The following is a 20,590-nucleotide window of genomic DNA, read 5'->3' on the forward strand; positions in this document are numbered from 1 at the left end:
CTCAACTGACTCATTTGGAAAGAAAAAGAAGTTCACATGCCAATGAGTGGGAAAGGCAGGAAGAGGACTGATTTAACAGAAATATTTTACAATTTGTCAAACTTAGAGTAGCAGTATCTTATTTTTTACCTCTCCCTCTTAAAAAAATAAAAAGCAATATGGACAAGGTATTGAAGTGTGAACTAAAATGAGATGAATTTCAATTCCTTTTTGTCACTAACACACAGGAAAGATTCTGACCCTACTTCAACCATTTCTCAGGGTCTTTGATGTGTATCTACTTCCTCTCCTGATATGGTAATGATTACATTAAAGAGATACCGATTTGGCAGGAAATTTTCCAAATCAGAAAAAAATTATTTTTCCAGTATGCTATTATTTTTATGACACATGTGCTGTCTATACACAAAAAGAAAGAAAAAAGAAAGGAAGAAAAGAAGGGATAAAGAAGGAAGGAAGAGAAAGATGGGGAAGAGAAGGAAAAAAAAGAAAAGTTAAACAGTCAAATAACATATGATTTAATTTCGGCCCCATACTTAAAAGGATGGAGTTACATCACTCGTTGGAACATCATATATTTCATCCCTGGAAGAAATATATTCATCTCTTACCCAACTTCAAAGTTATTGCTAACTGGCAGTTGCTAGGAACTGATCTGGAATGAATTGGCAGTTCTGGTTCTGTTCTTAGTGACCCAGAGGGTATGTCATAAACACTTATGTTATGGTAATACCTTTGTTAAAGAGGTGAAGAGGAGAGAGCACTCTTTGGTGACCAAATAGCTTTCAACTCATTTTAGCAGAGGTATGCAGCAGTAGTTGTCATGCTCTAAACATTTTCTAATTCTGCTATTAAGGCTTTAGAGGAGATGTCTGATTATTAATATAGCCATTGCCTGAATTTATCCATCCAGACTACAAGTTTAGCTCTGAAGTGTACCTGGAACACATATTATGCACTAAAAAAATGTGTATTTAATGAGAGATTGGATTCACTTAAATATCTAACTCAAATGAAACTTCTATCATAGTGAGGGATTATGGAATTGAAGCAATAAATTGAAAAGATATGGTGCAGCATATTCTTTATAGAAAAAAATCAATAGGTAAGAGCAGTTTAAAATAATCCAGGACAAAAACAAAACAAAACAAAACTTGACGTGGGATGTAGATGTGTGGGAAATATGGCTGAAACACCAATTACTTGTCCTCTGATTGCCTATTCATAGTTTTTAATTCCTTCAAGGTAAGTTCTGTATCTTATTCTTCTCATAGCTTCAATTCTTGGATGAGTGTATTGTGCAGAATAGGATTAAATGTCTGAATCCACAGTCATCTCTTCAGTTTCTATAGAGATGCATTATAGCTCTATCATAGAATGTATTATTTTGAATTTTATTTCTTCATTTTGTGTGTATCCCTACTGGATGTAGATACAATTCTTCAAGTCAGGAACTATGTCTATTCATTTTTGCATATTCAAGTCTAAAGTAATGCCTGCTCATAAATTTTGTTTAGGTTAATAAATACAGCTGATCTGGCTGGATATACTCAGATCCTCTTCTTCCCTCACCATGTCACGTGCACATCTCTAAAAGCACACACACAAAAGCACAGAACTTCCAATTGAACATGTACGTATATAACTACACATACAAATTCACAAACACAGGTGTTTTTGTGTGTGCATGAATGTGTGTGTACATGTATGACAAAATACATCTTCTATTTATACTGGATAATATTTATTCGACTGATGTCTTTAAGGATCATCAGGTTGATATGTATTTAAATAGTTGACACAACTATTTTCTCAAAGTATAGTTCAGGCTGTAAGAGAACATGGGGAAGAAAAAAAGCACAGAGATTCATTATTTTCCTAGTAGGCCACCTCCCTCTCTGTTCTGACCCTTGGAGAAACCTAATGAATGATGTCATAGTTGTTGTCTTACATCATACTAGTTGAATGCAGAGATTACCACCATCAAGAAGAGGATGTATTTTAAAGGATCCTCTTAACTTAAATCTCTTTTGCATTAAGATGTGCAATGTGAGCTCAAATTAACTCGAAAAGTGAGAAGATGACCACATTAATAGCCAGTGGATGTGGATTCTTTGGACCACGATGGCCATTTGATGATATCCCAAAGGCAGTCACAAGGTAAGAAACGATTTTCTGTGAACTTCTGAAGCAAATCAGCATTGAAATTTAAAAGCAGCATATATGGAGAAGAAAAAATGTAATTCTTACATCTCTGTTCTCTGTTGCTGTGTGGATAAAATATAGAACAATTAATACTGCTAAAATAATAAATTTCAACATATAATTTTTCTATATTAAAATGCTTTCATGGGGCTTCCCTGGTGGCACAGTGGTTGGGGGGTCCGCCTGCTGATGCAGGGGACACGGGTTCGTGCCCCAGTCCGGGAGGATCCCACATGCCGCGGAGCGGCTGGGCCCGTGAGCCATGGCCGCTGGGCCTGCGCGTCCGGAGCCTGTGCTCCGCAACGGGAGAGGCCACAAGAGTGAGAGGCCCGCGTACTGCAAAAAAAAAAAAAAAAATGCTTTCATGGCTCTCGATGTGTGCAGAGAATATGCAAATACCACACTCTCTTATAGCAGGCTTTCCACAATTTTGCCCCTCCTGAATTTTCCAAATTTATTTTTCATTGCTCTCCTACTCAAACCTAGCTCCCTAACTATCTCAACTACTTGCATTTACCTAAATATATACTGATATTTCATATGTTTGTGTATATACTATTGTTTATATATTGTGTGTATACTATTGCCCTTTCCTAGGATATCCCTATTATGTTTCTCTGGTAAGCAATTTTTTATTTATCCTTTTTGAGCCCTACTCTAAGCTTCTATCCACCATGAGTGGATTATTTCCTTCTTTGTGCCAACATTCTACTTGTTTCACATTGCCAATATGACAGTCAAGTTATCTGTTTACATACATGGTGAGTACTTTATGTGCTTCTTGAAAGCTGTAATTATATCTGATAAAGCAGGAGCTACCATTTGTTAGTTATCACTATGTGTCAAGAACTGTGACTGGAAATGTAATTTTAAACCTGTGATTTTAAAACTTTTGAATCACTCGTAAACAAATCATGTCCATAAAGTACAGTAAATGCAGTAGAAGAACAGAGAAAGCACTTTACTAAGTCTGGAACTTAAGAGAAGCTTCTAGGAGGTACAGTTTTGCAGAAGGAGAAAACTGATATTAACAGGAAGGTTTCCCAAAGCAATGCAGCCTGACTCCTGATGAATATAGGTGCAAAAATTCTCAACAAAATACTAGCAAACTGAATTCAAAAGCACACTAAAAGGACCATACAACCATGATCAAGTGAGATTTATCCCTAGACGCAAGGATGGTTCAATATATGCAAATCAATAAATATACATCACGTTGATAGAAAGATGACAATCATATGATCATCTGAATAGATGCAGAAAAATCATTTGACAAAATTCAATCCTTTCATGATACAAATGCTCATCCAACTAGGAATAGAAGGAAATTAACATAATTAAGGCCACCTATGAAAGCCCACTGCTAACATCATACTTACCAGTGGAAAATGGAAGGCTTTTACTCTAAGATCATGAACAAGACAAGGATGTCCACTCTTGCCACTTTTATTTAATACAGTACTGGAAGTACTAATCAGATCATTTAGGCAAGAAAAATAAAAGGCATCTAAATAGGAAAGGAAGAAGTAAAATTATTTCTGTTTGCAGATGACATGATTGTATATTTTTAAAGCCCTAAAGATTCCACAAAAATCTGTTAGAATAAATGATTCAATAAAAAGTTTCAAGAAACAAAATCAACATACAAAAATCAGTTGTATTTCTGTATTCTAACAGTAAACTATCTAAAAAGGAAATTAAGAAAACAATCCCATTCACAATATTATAAAAAAATCATTTAGAAATAAACTTCATGGAGGTAAAAACCATATACAATGAAAACTACAAAACATTGATAAATGAGAATAAAGAAGACAAAAACCAATGGAAAGACAACCCATGTTCATGGATTAGAAGATTTAATATTGTCAAATTTTCCACACTACCCAAAGTTATTTAAAGATTCAATCTAATCCTATAGAAATTCCAATGGCATTTTATTTTACAGATGTAGGAAAAACAATCTTATACTTTATATGGAACCAAATGGGCCTCAAATAGCCCAAACCATCTTGAGAAAGAATAGCATACCTGGAGGCATCTTGCTTCCTGACACATAGACAAATGGGACAGAAGAGACAGCCCAGAAATAAACAGATATTCTTTATTAGAGTGAGGAAGTCACCTTCTACTCTTAGCTTTCTAATAGGTTTTTAAATCATGAATTCTGTCAAATTCATTTTCTGCCTCTATTGACATGATCATACGGTTATTCACATTTATATTTCCAATGTGGTAAATTATTGGATTTTCATATGTTAAACTAAACTTGCATTCTGAGTTAAACCCCATTTGGTCACAATGTTGTATTTTTTTTTATATATTGCTGATTTAATTTACTAGTATTTTTTTTAAAGATTGTTACATATAAGCTCACTAAAGATATTTGTCTGAATATGATGGCAGGAAAATTCTGACCCTTTTATATGAGTTGGTAAATATTCCTTCATTCTTTATTTTCTGCATGAGTATGTAAGTTGAACTTATTTCTTAGAACTAATCAGTAAAGCTGTGCTTGGAATATTCTTTGTGTGAAAAACTGTAATTAGGTCTTTGATTTCTTTTAAAAATACAGAGTTTTAACATTTTCTATTTCTTGTTTCAGTTTTAATGATGTGTATCTTTCAGATCTAGTATCTGTTGCTATCTCTCTGATCAGTTTGGTCAGGCTAGTGAAAACATAAATAAAAAATGAACAAAATATTTGAACAAAGACTTCACCCAAAATGATACACAAATGGTAAATAAGGACATGAAATATGCTTATACCATTAATCATCACAGAAATACAATTTAAATCAAATGAGATATCTCTACACACCTGTTAGAATGACTTGATTAAACAAACAAATTAAAAACTTGATAATACCAAGTGCTGGTGAGGATATGTATCAGCTGAAGTCATACATTGTTGGTGGGAATGCAAAATAGCACAACCACTTTGGAAAACAGTTTTGCAGTTTCACAGAGTTATTCACACATTTGCTATATACCTGAACAATTCTACTCTTAGGTGTTCGCTTTCAGGAGAAAAGAAAACTTTAGTTGACACAAAAACCTGTATGTAAATATTTAGAGTGGCTTTATTCACAGTTCCCAAATACTAGAAACAACCCAAATGTGGTAAATGAATAAACTGTGATACATTCATACAATGGAACACTAGCTGACAGTAAAAAAGGAATAAATTAATGAAACACAATATGGATGGCCCCCAAAAGCTAAGAGAAAGAAACCAGACTCGAAAGGCTATATCAAATATGCTTACATTTAGATGACATTCTGGAAAAAGGGAAATGATAGGAACAGAAAACATCAGTATTTATCAGAGCCTGATGTTGGGGGAACAGGATGACTCCAAAGGAACAGAGAGGAATTTGGGGGATGACAGAATTGCTCAATATTTTGATTGTGTAATGGTTACATGACTCGTGTACTTGTCAAAATGCATAACTGCACACCAAGAAGAATGCATCTTATTGTATGCAAATTATACCACAATTTAAAAAACACTGTATGTAATCTTCTTCAATTTACTTTCATTCAATATAATGTTTCTAATACTCATTCATGTTGTCTGTATAGTTCTAGTTCATTAACTTTCTCTGCTGCATAATATGGTATTGTGTGAATATTTCAAACATATTTATCCATTCTCCTGCAAAAATATTTTGGAGTTTGTTTTTCAGATTTTCTTTTTCTATTATGCACAACACTGCTCTGATAGTTCTGGAACAAACCTCATTGTTTACATATGCTATAATTTTCTGAGTTATATAACTAGGGGTAGAATTGCAGAAATTTAGAGAATATCCTCGTTCAACTTTACAAGATAATGAAGACATTTTATTCTCAAGTGGTAGTTGCAATGAACACTCACACCTGAAATGTTTACTAAATCATTTCCAGGGTTTCACGTTTTCACCAGAATTTGGTATTGTTAGAATTCTTAAATTTTGCACCGTGGTCAGTGTAAAATTGTATCTTTTTATGGTCTTAATTGAGATCTTCCTGATTACTATTGAGATGGAACATCTTTTCATGTTTTGTTTTGTTTATCTTGCTAATACTAATTTGTTCTCTTCTTTGTCCATTTTCCCATTGGGTTGTTTGTCTTTTCCTTTTTGATTCATAGTGGATCTTGAAGCAGTCAATTTAATCCTTTGTTAGTTTTCATGTGATACAAATAGGTCACATCATTTTTTAACTTATCTTTTTTACTTTATGGTATCATGGTTAATAATTAGAAGTTATTAATTTTAATGGAGTGAATTTATCAATCTTATTTCTAGTGCTTTCTGTATTTTGTTTTAAAATTTGTCCTTAACTGAATGTCATAAAGATAATTTATATTTGCTTCTGAATATTTTTAAAGTTTTCTCTTCTACACTGAAGTGTTTATTCAATGTAGAATTAGCTTCTGCACATGGCATGAGGTAGGGATCCAATTTAATTTGTTACACGTGCATAAACAATTGTCTCAAAAACATTTATTGAAAATACATTTTTCCCATAATGATCTGAAAATTCACTTCTGTCATATTTCAAGTTTACACATGTGCATGGGTCTGGTTCTCTTTTTTGTTTCACTTGTGTTCTCTCCCTATGTCAATACTATACTTTGTAATTATTATTCTGATATGATATATCTTGATATCCAATTGGGTATGTTCCCCACTCTTTGGGCTATCTTCTTTATTTAGTTCTGCACATGAGATCTGTTGACCTGAAACAAAAATAGACTGCCACACATTTCTCCAGCAAAGATGTGCTTATTTGGGCTCAGCAGAGCATTGTAATTTGGGGTCTGCAATTGCAGTGAACCACTTGCAAGTGCCCCATAGGGCAATGCTTTTATAGAGAGGAAAAGGAAGTTGGGAAGGCTATAGTAAATAAAGAGTCCATGACTTTTCACTGACTGAGAACTTGACAGGAAAGGAGTCTTTCTTCTTTCTGTTGGGCTCTGCTATCATCATAGGGCATGAGAGCTTCCCATTCCGTTTCCCAACTCTATTTAATTGAGATTTTCATTTATTAATTTTTTACAGATCTGACAGTTCAGTTAGATTCAGGTTAATTTTTGGCAAGAATACTTAATAGGTGATCTTGTGTGCTTCCTATTGCATATACTATCAGGTACTATGACTATTAATGATGCCTAGTTTACTTGTTTAAAATGCTGATAGCCAGATCTCCCCATTGTAAAGTAACATTTTTTCCACTTAGAATTATCAAGTAATCTGTGGGGTGAAACACTACCACATTTAAAATTATTTTATAATAAATCAATGAGGTGCATTACTTCTTGGGTCTTGCAAAATAGTAACTGTCTATAATTATATTGTTCCAGTACTAGCAGGAATTTTCTGTAAAAAAAAAAAGAGCTTTCCCTCATTAAGAGGAGGTAAATTATGGTTTATTTCCAAAAGGCTTGGATTAAATGCTTAATTATTTCCTTTAATTACCAAGTTTCAGAGTAAGAATTTGATGCACTCATTACCTTCAATGAAAGTAAGGTTTTGTTTTTCTGTTTTTCTATGTGTCGTTGAGTATCATTATGGACTCCTGTATTTTTATTATGTGTTAAATCAACCACAGTAATTATTCCTTGTGAGGCAAATTACCTCAAAATTGACTACTGTCTTTTGGACACAATAACATTAGTGTTTTCTTACTTTCAAGAATAAAATGCCTAGGCTCATCTTGTACTGTTCCTGCTATAGACTGACAGCTTCTCTAGTTCAGGCCCAGTTTCAGTTTATCTCCTTATTGATCTAGTTTTCAGTTCTTCCTTTCTGGCCTCTGGGCATTTCCTCTAGATTTTTGTTGCTGTTATTGTTTCAAGCTCAAGTATGCATTTTTTTCAATTCCAAATATTTATTTAGTGCCAACTATGAGCCAGATGCTGTTCTAAGGATACTGAAGTAAACAAAGCAAAATCTCTGATCTCAAGGAGCTTATATTGCAAGAATGCTTATTATATAAACTATGAATTTTAATAGATATTGTGATCTGGCAATATTAGGTATTGTAGGGGTTTTAAGGTAATGTAGCTATGAGTGATAATTTGTAAAATTTTATATCAGTTTTGAGAATGAATATTTGGGGAAAAAAAAACAACAACAGAAAATAGGAAGTCCAGTTAGGAAAGAATTGCAGTATTCCAAGTCTGAAATGGTTAGGCTAGTAGGTAGAAGGGAGAATGGAGAAGAAAGCTGGATTGCAGGAATATCTTGAAGGAAGAAAAGATAAAATTTTGAAATAGTTTAATAAGAGGGCATGATACAAAGAAAGATGTCAAAGTTATCTCCATACAGTCTTCCCTGGAAGACTGGAAGAATGACTACAACACTGACAAATAGTGTAGCCTGTGTGAATGGGTGGGCGATAAAAATCTCTTAGTCGGTATGGACTGTGTCTATATTTAATATTCCATGCAGTGCACTGCATTAACGTACTGCATCTGAAAAAGGCAATGGAACAATGGTGTAGACACAGTGCAAGGTGACTAAAAATATAGAACTAGAAGTGAGTGACAGGTGAGAAGTGGGAGTAGAAACGCCTCCTTTGTTATCCCTAGAGGCTGGTTTGATGTCTGGCACAAAGCTGGCCCTCAATTAATATTTATTGAATAAATGAACGTAAGTCATTTGCATAGATGAGAAAGCTGAGCCCATGGGAATAGATCTCAGAAAGAGGACATTACTTGCTAAGGTTCAAAAACAGCCCTATTGATTCCACGTATAAGTGGTATCACATCGTATTTGTCTCTCTCTGACGTACTTCACTTCATATAAGAGATTGGCACAATATTGTAAATCAACTATATTTCAATAAAAAAACCCAACAAAACAGAAAAACAGCCCTTTGGCCCTATGGTCTGAATTGCCAACAGTTGCCTGTCTTAGAGGAAATGATTCCAAACGTAGCCCGAGTTAGGGATAGTTTAGGAGTTGTAATTTCAGGAGCTGTGTGTGTGTGTGCGGGGCAGGGGTGCATTCTAGATTTAGGATACCAAAATGGAAGTGAGAGATTTGCCCCTCGATCAAAGTTGATATTAATTGTATTCATTTCGTAAGGGTCAGCCTATCTGCTCAAGTTCCAGCTTCTCAGTGCAATCAGTGCAGCTCCTTTTCCACAATGCCCCAAATACAAACCTTTCTTCACAGGTTACCAGCCGAGGGCCTGACTGCTCTAGAGCATTCTCTAATTAAAAGGTTAACGGATTTCCTTTCCCTCTTTTCAAGCGAAGGACCTGAAATATCAATTCGACTGACCGGGATGACTCTTTCAATTCCCATCCTCAAGGGGGCGGTGACCACGGAGCCACTCCTTAACCACGCGCGCTGAAATCTGCTGCAAATACCTCCACGTTCCGCTCCAGGGTGCGTCAGATTAGTCCCAAAGGCCAGCACCGCATACTGAGCCTGCGCATATTGGCGCCGCGGAGCAGGCGCATGCGCTTTGAGGCGGAGCTCATACAGGCCGCTCTGGGCGGGTCTGGGCAGCGCCAGCGTTTTGGGGCCTAGGAGCCGTGGGAGGAGCCGGCGGCTTCACCCTGGTAACCAGAGCGCTGTAGCTGCCCCGCCTTGCAGGCCTCAGGACTGTCATCGCCTTTGGGTGTGGGGTACTTTGGCCAGCGTCCCCGGAAATAGCCCTGCCGGCCTCTCTCAGACACCCCCATCCTCCCCACGCCGCCGTCGCCGCCGCCATGCAGGGGGAGGACGCCAGATACCTCAAAAGGTGACGACCCCCCAAGGCTCGGTCCTACCCTCCTTGCCCGGACCCTGAGGTTATTCTTAAAAGGTTCTTGGGTTGGCCGTGAGATGTCACTGGACAAAGCTTACAAGAGGGGTGGGAGACGGGAGAAATCACGGAAAGGGAGGGGGGGAAAGGTGAATTAAAAAGAGGAAGGGGCCCTTAGGGGGTGCGGGTTTCTCCAGCCTCTTACCTGACTCAGCGGGGCCCTGACAGCATTGCAGATGGTTTCCTTGCTACATTACATTGTTCAGGTTAGAGGAACGAAGGGCGGAGTAAACTGCGTCTTCCTATTTTCCCCCGATACTCCGACTCTCCATTTTCCTTTAATAGATAAATCCTGTGGGAGCCTGGAACTGAAGTCTTCTGGCGCCTCTGTACTATGTCTCCAATTTGGGGTTCACTGCCATGGGGTTTTGAAATGAAGGGGAAAGAAGTGGTGGCTTTTAATTAATGGGAGACTGGATTGAGATGTTGCTTTCCAGTTTATTTCTGCTTTCCTCATCCATTTCACTGCCATGTATACAGTATAATTTTTGTAGGAGGTTCGTAATTATCAAGAGGTTTGTTCAGGAGCTTGACATGAAACAGGCCATCATTTCTTTAGTTTAAAAATATTTGTAGTATCAATTACTCCTTAAAGAAAAATGTAATCTGTTGGGATTATTTATTTGACTCAGGTCAAAGATAAGATCATCCCTCAAAAAAGAATAACTCTCACTGGACCATGAGTTAGCAGTGATCCAGTACAAAAAAATATTTTAATTAGGAGTCTCCATTTTTAGCTAAGTCCCTGTTACTGATTGTGCAAATACCCTAGAAAGTCACATGTATTCTTTTGGACTCAGTTTCCTTATCTAAAAATGGGGCAAGTATTACTTTATGATAGGTATGAGGACCAAATATGAAAATGTTTTAAAAAGATAAAACATGCATGTAAGGTGGTGGCATCATTTCAATTCATAGTATACTTTTACTGAACGTATTTATCCCAGCTTGGCAGGGCCCTGATCATCACAGAAAGATCTAACCTTTAAATAGACTCTTAAAAGGGATTGAAATTGTTGTAAAATCAATCAAGCAACCAACTGTATTCACTGTCTTTTTAGGCCTGAAGCATATATTGCCTGCCTGTCCCATTTTATAGAAATATATCTGAAACTGTTACATAACCAGAGCTTATCAGTAAAAATTTCAAAAAAGAATATATGTAATCATAACAAGTATATAGTCAGCATTTATTTCCTCACTGCATTTTACTTACATCGGTCATTTAAAATATCTTGATTGAAAATTTGGTGAAAGAAGAAAACAAGAAATTCTTTCTCCTTCAACTTTAAAATCAAGGTTGTTCTAGAGCAAAGAGTCACTATTACATCATTAGCTTATTTTCATGTACTGTAGTTGTGCCAGAAAATAGTTTTTCTTAGGATTCTGGTATCCTGTGGTCCCTTAGGCATCCTGTGACTTGTAATTCGCAACCTATTGCTTACTTTTAAAGCTAAATTATGTGGAGTTCAACAAAAAAATCAGACAAGTCACTATAATGTTTGAAGTAAAATAAGGTCAGAATCTGGAAAGGCTGAAATATACACTTCTCAATTTTGTCTAATTTTGACAATATAAATAGTTTGCATTGCCTGCTTTCAGTTTAGAAATGTGCATCCAACATATAATCATATAGGCCCGATGGCTTATGATATGACAGAACATTCCATTTTAATGATTGATTCTTTGATAGTAATTACATATATTCATTCCTTTTGCAATATTTTGACTTTTATTATTTTGTTTTTAACAAGAGGGCAGTATGTTTTCAATCTAATTGATTCATTCTAATTTTAATTATTTAATTTCAGTGGTTTCATTGTAGCTATCACTGAGGAATCTCTAGTCTCTATATGTTTACATGTGTAATAGATTATAGAATCAAAAATGAGGTTTCATTTTTTGTTCTGCTACCCATTAGTGTTCTGATTCAATAGTGCTTAATACATACTTACCAAATACTTAGACCATGCCTAGCATTGTTTTGATCACTGAGGAAATGATTAAATAGACACAGTTCATATCCTCAGTCAGATATGCACACAAATAAATAGACAGTTAATCTAGTGGGTTTTGTTTTTTGCCTCTTAAAACTCTCTGATGGCTTTCCATTGCTCTTAGAGTAACAGCACCAACCTTTTCAGCTTCATCTCTCTCTGCTCCCCTCCTGCCCCCAACAATTCCATACTTCAGGCTTACAGAAATAACTTCTTTTAGATCCCTATGTGTTTCAGTGTTAGACTCCAAGTGCCCTTCCCATTGCCTGGTATTTGTCTTGTTCTTTATCCAGCTAACTCTTCATCTTACCTGTTTTAGCTTAAATGTCACTTTTTCTAGAAGGTATTTCCTGAGCTGCCCTTTCCCACCCTACAATCTGCCATCCAGGTCAGATATACCTGCTAGCTTCCATGATAGCTAATACCTTGTCTTTTCCCATTCTTACTATTTTATTGTTATTGTTTGTCTTTCCTGCTGGTCTGTAAGCTTCAGAAGGGTAAGAATTTTTGCATCAGTATTCATAAAGAATATTCATAAATTATATTCAAAAATATATTCTGTTTTTATGGCGTATTTGTCTTTCTTTGGTATCAGGGTAATGGTGGCCTCATAGAATGAATTAAGAAGTGTTCCCTCTTTTTCTAGTTTTTGGAGGAGTTTGAGAAGGATTGATGTTAATTTGGTACAATTCACCAGTGAAACTATCTGGTTTTGGACTTTGTTGGGAAGTTTTGATCACTTATTCAACCTCTTATTTTGGGGGAATTCAGAATTTCTATTTCTTTTGAGTCAGTTTTGGTAGTTTGTGAATTTCTAGCAGTTTGTCCATTTCATCTAGGTTATCTACTTTGTTGGCTTACAGTTCATAGTATTTTTTTTATTTCTATGAGGTCAGAGATAATAGTAATAATGTCCCACTTTAATTTCCAATTCTAGTAATTTGAGTCTTCTCTCTTTTTTTCTTAGTTTAACTAAAGGTTTGTCAATTTTGTTGAACTTTTCAAGAACCAACTTTTAATTTTTTGATTTCCTCTATTGCTTTTCTATTCCCTATTTCTTTTATCTCTGTCTTTATCTTTATTATTTCCTCCCTTCTACTAGCTTGTTGTTTAGTTTGCTCTTTTTCTAGTTCCTCAAGGTGGAAAATTAGGTCATTGAGTTGAAATCTTTTCTTTAATTGAGATATAATTGACATATACCATTATAATAGTTTCAGTTGTACAACATAATGATCCAGTATTTGTATATATTGCCAAATGATTATCACAGTAAGTCTAGTTAACATCCGTCACTATACAGTAACATTTTTATTGTGATGAGACTTTTAAGATTTACTCACTTAGCAGTTTTTCATATATACAACATAGTATTATTAACCATAGTCACCATGCTGTACGTAACAGCCCCAGGACTCATTTATTTTATAGCTGGAAGTTTATACCTTTTTACCAGCTTCACCTACTTCATCCACTTCAACCACTTCCCACCTTTGGCAACCACCAATTTGTTATCTGTATTTGTGAGTTCAGGTTTTGTTTGTTTTGCTTTATTTTTAGATAAAAATAAATAGATCATATGGCATTTGTTTTTCTATCTCTGACTTATTTTACTTAGCACATTGCCCTAAGCTCTATTCATGTTGTAAATGACAAAATTTTCTTATTTTTTATGGCTGAATAATATTCCAGTGTGTGTGGGGGGGGTGGGGGGTGGGTGTATACACAGATATACGTATATTTTATCCATTCATCCATTGATTGACACTTAGGGTGCTTCCATGTCTTAGCTGTTGTAAATAATGCTGCAGTGAACATGGAGGTACATATATCTTTTGGAGTTAGTGTTTTCATTTCTTTTGGATAAATACCCAGAACAGAATTGCTGGATCATATGGAAGTTCAATTTTCAATTTTTTGAGAAACCTCCACACTGTTTTCCATAGTGGCTGAACCAATATAAATTCCTACCAACAGTTCACAGGCTTCTCTTTTCTTCACATCCTCTCCAGCACTTGTTATTTCTTGACTTTCTGATAATAACCATTCTAACAGGTGTGAGGTGATATTGCGATTTTGATTTTACATTTCTGATGATTAGTGATGTTGAACACCTTTTTATGTAATGTACCTGTTGCCCATCTATATATATTCTTTGGAAAAATGTCTGTTCAGATCCTCTGCCCATTTTTTGCTTAGATTGGTTTTTTGCTATTGAGTTGTATGAGCTCCTTATATATATTTTTTGGATATTAATCCCTTATCAGATATATGATTTGCAAATATTTTCTCCCATTTGGTAGGTTGCCTTTTAATTTTGTTGATGGTTTTCTTTGCTCTGTAGGAGCTTTTTGGTTTGATGTAGTACCAGTCATTTATTTTTGCTTTTGTTGCCTTAGTTTTTGGTGTCAGGTCCAAAAAATGATCACCAAGACCAAAGGCAAGGAGCTTACTGCCTGTGTTTTCTTCTAGGAATTTTATGGTTTCAGGTCTTACATTTAAGGCTTTAATCCATTTTGAGTTGATTTGTGTGTATGGTATAAGATAGAGGTACAGTTTTATTCTTTTGCATATGGCCATCTAGTTTTCTCAACACTATTTATTGAAAGAACTGTCTTTTCCCAGGTGTATACTCTTGGCTCCTCTGTCATAAATTAATTGACCATATATATGTGGGTTTATTTCTGGGCTCTCTATTTTTTCTGTTGATCTGTGTGTCTGTTTTTATGCCAGTATCATACTGTTTTGATTACTGTAGCTTTGTAATATAGATTAAAATCAGGATGCATGATGCTGCCAACTTTGTTCTTCTTTCTCAAGATTGTTTTGGCTATTCAGGCTCTTTTGTGGTTCTGTACAAATTTTAGGATTTTTTGTTCTATTTCTGTGAAAAATGCCATTGAGAATTTGATAGGAATTGCATTGAATCTTTAGATTGCTTTGGATAGTATGGACATTTTAACAATTTTAATTCTTCCAGTTCATAAGCATGGAATATCTTTCCATTTATTTGAGTCTTTTTCAGTTTATTCCATTATTGTCTTATGGTTTTCAATATACAGGTCTTTCATATCCTTGGTTAAATTTATTTCTTAGGTATTTTATTCTTTTTGATGCGTTTGTAAATGAGATTGTTTTCTTAATTTCTCTTTCTGGTAGTTCATATTAGTGTAAGGAAATGCAACTAACTTATATACATTGATTTTGTATCCTAAAACTTTACTGAATTTGTTTATTCTAACAGTTTTTTGGTGGAGTCTTTAGGATTTTCTTTATATAATATCATGTCATGTGCAAATAGTGATGGCTTTATTCCTTTTTGATTTGGATACTTTTCATTTCTTTTTCTTGCCCAATTACTTTGGCTACCACTTCCAATACTGTGTTGAATAGAAGTAGCAAGACTTGGCATCCTTGCCTTGTTGTTGATCTTTCAGGAAAAGCTTTCAATATTTCACCCATAAGTATAATGTTAGCTGTGGGCCTGTCATATACCATCTATATTGTGTTGAGTTTCGTCCCTCTATACCTACTTTGTTGAGAGTTTTTATAATAAATGTATGTTGAATTTTGTCAAATGCTTTTCCCACATTTATTGAGATGGTATTATATGACTTTTATCCTTCATTTTGTTTGTGGTGTATCACATTGATTGATTTGTGTTTGTTGAACCATCCTCATATCTCTGGAATAAATTCCACTTGATAATGGTGTATGATTGTTGTTTTAAAGTATTGTTGAATTCAGTTTTGTAGCATTTTGTTGAGGATTTTTGCATCTGTATTCATCAGGTTTGTTTTTTTTGGTGTCTTTGTCTGGTTTTGATATAACAGTAATGCTGGCCTCATTAAGTGAGTTTGGGAGTGTCCTTTCCTCGTCAGTTTTTGAGAAGAGTTTGAAAAGGATTGGTGTTAATTCTTCCAATGTTTGATAGAATTCACCCATGAAGCCATCTGGTCCTGGGCTTTTTTAGGGAGGTTTTTGACTACTGTTTTAATCTTCTCATTAGGAATCAGTCTGTTCTGATTTTCTGTTTCTTCATGATTCAGTCTTGAGAGGTTGTATGTTTCTAGGAATTTATCCATTTCTTCTATGTTGTCTAATTTGTTGCAGTATAATTTTTAATAGTAGTTTCTTGAGATCTTTTATATTTCTGTGGTAACAATTGTAATGTCTCTTTTATTTCTGATTTTATTTATGGGCATACCTCGTTTTATTGCCTTTTGCTTTATTGCACTTTGCAGATATTGCATTCTTTATAAGTTAATGTTTGTGGCACCCCTGAGCCAAGCAAGTCTATTGGTGCCATTGTTCCAACAGCATTTGTTCACTTCTTGTCTCTGTCACATTTGGTAATTCTCCCAATATTTCAAATTTTTTCATTATTACTATATTTGTTATGGTGATTTGTGATCAGTTATCACTGATGTTACTATTGTAAAAGATTATATCTTGCCGAAGGCGCAGCTGCTTAGCATTTTTTAGAAATAAATATTTTAAAAAATAAGGTATGTACATTGATTTTTAAACATAATGCTATTGCACACTTAGTATATCACAGTATAGTGTAAACATAACATTTATGTGCACTGGGAAACCAAAAAATTCACATGACTTGCTTTATAATGATACTCACCTTATTGCAGTGATCTGGAACTGAACCCGCAGTATCTGCAAGGTATGCCTGTGTTTGAGTCCTCTCTTTTTTTCTTGGTTAGCCTAGCTAAAGGTTTGTCAATTTTATTTACCTTTCCAGAGAACCACCCCTTAGTTTCATTGACCTTTCCTGTTGTCTTTATAGTATCTATTTCATTTATTTCCCTTCTAATCTTTGTTTTTTCCTACCTTTTACTAACTCTGGGCTTTGTTATTTTTTCTCCAATTGCTTAAGATGTAAAGTTAGTTTATTTAAGATCATTTTTTTGTTTCTTGATGTAGGCATTTACCTCTATGAACTTCCCTCTTAGAACTGCTTTTCTGTATCCTTTAAGTTTTGGTGTGTTGTATTTCCACCTTTACTTGTTTAAAGGTATTGATTTCTTCTCTGACACATTGGTTGTTCAGTAGTATGTGCTGAAACTTTATGTGTGAATTTTCCAGTTTATTCTTGTAATTAATTCTTAGTCTCATACTATTGTGGTTGGCAAAGATACTTGATATGATTGCAGTCTTCTTAAAAATATTAAAACTTGTTTTGTGGCCTAACATATGATCTATCCTTGAGACTGTTTTATGAGCACTTGAGAAGAATGTGTATTCTGTTCCTTTGGGTGGAATGTTCTATTTATGTTTGTTAAGTTCATTTGGTCTAATGTGTCATTTAAGGCCAATGTTTCCTTATTAAATTTCTGTCTAGGTAATCTATTCATTGATGAAAGTGAGGTATTAAAGTCTCTTCCTACTATTGTATTGCTGTGTATTTCTCCCTTTAGGTCTTTTAATATTTTCTTTATATATTTAAGTGCTCCTATTTTGGGCATATAAATATTTACAAATGTTTTATTTTCTTATTGGATTGACCCCTGTATTATCATATAATACCCTTCTTTGTCTCTTATTACAGTCTTTATCTTAAAGTCTATTTTGCCCAACATAAATATAGCTACCTCAGCTTTCTTTTGATTTCCATTTTTATGGAATACGTTTTTCCATTCCTTCATTCAATCTGAGTGTGTACTTGCATTTGAAGTGAGTCTCTTGTAGGCAGCATATAGATGGGTCATTTTTTAAAACCATTTATCCACTCTGTATCTTTTGATTGGAGAATTTAGTCCATTTACATTCAAAGTAATGATTGATAGGTAGATACTTATTGTCATTTTGTTCATTGTTTTCTGACTCTTGTAATTCCTCTGTTCCTCCTTCTCTTGCTCTCTTCATTTGTGATTTGTAGATTTTCTCTAGTGTCATTAGATTTCTTTATCTTTTGTGTATCTACTATAGGTTTTTGCTTTGTGGTTACCATGAGGCTTACGTAAAAACATTTATAACAGTCTATTTCAAGTTGTTAACACCCTAAGATTGAACACATTCTAAAGCTCTACATTTTTACTCTCCCCTCATTTTACGTTTTTAATGTCATCATTTACATTTTTTTAATCTTGTGTGTCTTTAACAAATGTTTGTAGTTATAGTTATTTTTACTACTTTATCTCTTAACTTTCATGCTAGCTTTATAAGTGACCAACCTACCACCTTTACAACATTTTAGATTATTCTGAGTTTTACAACATATTTACCTTTACCAGTGAGATTTATATTTTCATAAATCTTCCAGGAAAACTATCTCTCCTTCAATTCACTAGGAGAACTTGGCTGTGTAGACTAAAAACTGGTTGGCAGGGTTTCCCTGGTGGCACAGTGGTTGAGAGTCCACCTGCCGATGCAGGGGACACGGGTTCGTGCCCTGGTCTGGGAAGATCCCACATGCTGCGGAGCGGCTGGGCCCGTGAGCCATGGCCGCTGAGCCTGAGCGTCCGGAGCCTGTGCTCCGAAACGGGAGAGGCCCGCGTACCGCAAAAAAAAAAAAAAAAAAACTGGTTGGCAGTTTTTTCCTCTCAGCACTTTGAATATATTTTGCTACTTCTGGCCTGCAAAATTTCTGCTGAAAATCTGCTGATAGTCTTATGGGGGTTCCCCTTGCATGCAACACGTTGTTTTTCTCTTACTGTTTTTTTAAGATTCTCTCCTTGTCTTTGATTTTTGACACTTTAATTATAATGTGTCTTATTGTGGCTGGCTTTGGATTCATCTTTTTTTGGAACTCTCTGGACTTCCTGGATCTGGATGTCTGTTTCTTTCTTCAGGTTAATGGAGCTTTCAGCCATTATTTCTTCAAATAAGTTTTCTGCCCCTTTCTCTTCTCCTTCTAGGACCCCTCTATTGCAAATGTTGGTCTGCTTGATGTTAGCTTATAAATCCCTTAAGCTGTCTTCACCCCTTTTTTGTTCTTTTTACTTCTCTGGGTGTGTTCCGTTGCCCTGTCTTTGAGTTCACTGATCCTTTCCTCTGCTTCATCGAGTCTAATGTTGAAGCCCTTTGTTGTATCTTTAAGTTCAATTATTGTGTTCTTCAACTCTGTGACTTCCATTTGGTACTTTAATATTTTCTATCTCTATTGAAATTCTCACTTTGTTCATCCATTCTTCCCCTGAACTTAGCAAGCATCTTTACGATCATTACTTTTAACTCTTTATCTCTGTTTCATTATGGTCTTTTTCTGAGGTTTTATCTTGTTCTTTCTTGAAACACATTCCTCTGTTTCTTCATTTTCCTTGACTCTGTGTTGGTTTCTATGCATTAGATAAAACAGCCACCCCTCCCATTCTGGAAGGAGTGGTCTTGTTTAGGAGATGAACCTTTTTATTCAACCATGCCTAGCTCTTGGTTGTCTTTCAGACCTTAGTGATTGTCCAAGTAGCCTACTTTATTTTTAGTGCTCCCTCTGAGCTGAGTCCTGGGGTAATAACCAGTTAATAACTGTTTTTTTTCTTTCACTAATGTCTCTTTGAACTCATGAATACAAGCCCCAGTGGCCACCAGAACCAGGTGATCACCTGGGTGGCAGCCACAAAAACTGGGGCACCAGATAAGTGTACAAGCTCTCCTCCAGGATATACTAGTGCTCTGGAGTGGGACAGAGGGAGAGTGCTCTCCCAGGTCTCTGGAGAGGATGACAGTCAGCCTTTAGATGTGTTTAATTAGAAGGCTGCCGCTAAGTCCACAGCTATGAAGATAAGCTAACAGATCTCTTTCATAGAAAGATTGGTTGCCTCAGTCTGTTGCCTCTCTGCTGTGCCCTGGGAGTGGTAGCCGGTTAAGAACTCCCTTTCTCTGTTATGGTCCTGTGAGACCTGGGAACGTAAGCCCTGAGGGCCACCAGAGTCAGGTGATCTAGAGGTGTCCCCTGGGCAGCAGCTGCAATAATCAGGGCACCAGAAGACAGCAGTACAAGCTCTTTTCTGGGAGATACTGGTGATCTGGAGAGCATAAAGATGGAATCTGCCAGCCTCCATCCTGTGTATTTCAGTAGACTCATATGCTAAATTAGATGCTGGCCCCTCAGGTTGACCCTTTAAGATAAACAAATAATCCTTTTTAACAGAAGGTCTAGGTGCTTTTTAGTCAGTTGCCTCTGCTCTAGGCTTTAGGGTGGGTGAGCTTGCATGTGCAAGCCCTTTAAGAACTGTTTCACTGTTTTGATATAGCCACTGGGGTCTCATGGAAGTTAGATGTTTTGGGGGCTTGTCTCTCAGGTGTAGGTCTTAAAAGTTGGGTTCCAGATGTGGGGTTCAAATCCTTCATTCCTCAAGTAGCAGCTCAGGTGTGAGTTTTTGCCCAGTTGTGGGTCTCCACACCAGACGTGGGGTTTATGGCAAGATTATGTCTCAGTCTCTCTTATTTGCTTCAATGTGGGTTTTCTTGTTTGCTCCATTTGTGGGCATTGCTCAGCTAGTTTGGGTGTTTTTGTTTTTTTTTTTTTAGTTGTGGCGTGTGGACTCCCCCTGCATTGGGAGCCCCCTGCATTGGGAGCATGGAGTCTTAACCATTGGACCACCAGGGAGGTCCCAAGGTGGGGGCGGGGG

General features: G+C 35.9%; 1 protein-coding gene across 2 annotated transcripts in view; it reads left to right on the top strand.

The window, feature by feature from the left end:
• Window positions 1-9,687: 9,687 nt before the first annotated feature.
• The window catches only part of KIFAP3 (kinesin associated protein 3), a 157,780-nt gene continuing 146,877 nt past the window's right edge, over window positions 9,688-20,590 (top strand). The window contains exon 1 of one of the 2 annotated variants that reach the window (XM_029228574.1): window positions 9,688-9,948. In XM_029228574.1, coding sequence (XP_029084407.1) covers window positions 9,917-9,948 — 32 coding nt within the window. In that variant the 5' untranslated portion in view covers window positions 9,688-9,916. The remainder of the gene's footprint in view (window positions 9,949-20,590) is intronic. The other variant, XM_029228575.1, reaches the window with a different exon arrangement.

The sequence above is a fragment of the Monodon monoceros genome, unplaced genomic scaffold (genome assembly GCF_005190385.1).
Source record: "Monodon monoceros isolate NGI ecotype Baffin Bay Population unplaced genomic scaffold, NGI_Narwhal_1 Super_Scaffold_18, whole genome shotgun sequence".
Lineage (NCBI taxonomy): Eukaryota > Metazoa > Chordata > Mammalia > Artiodactyla > Monodontidae > Monodon > Monodon monoceros.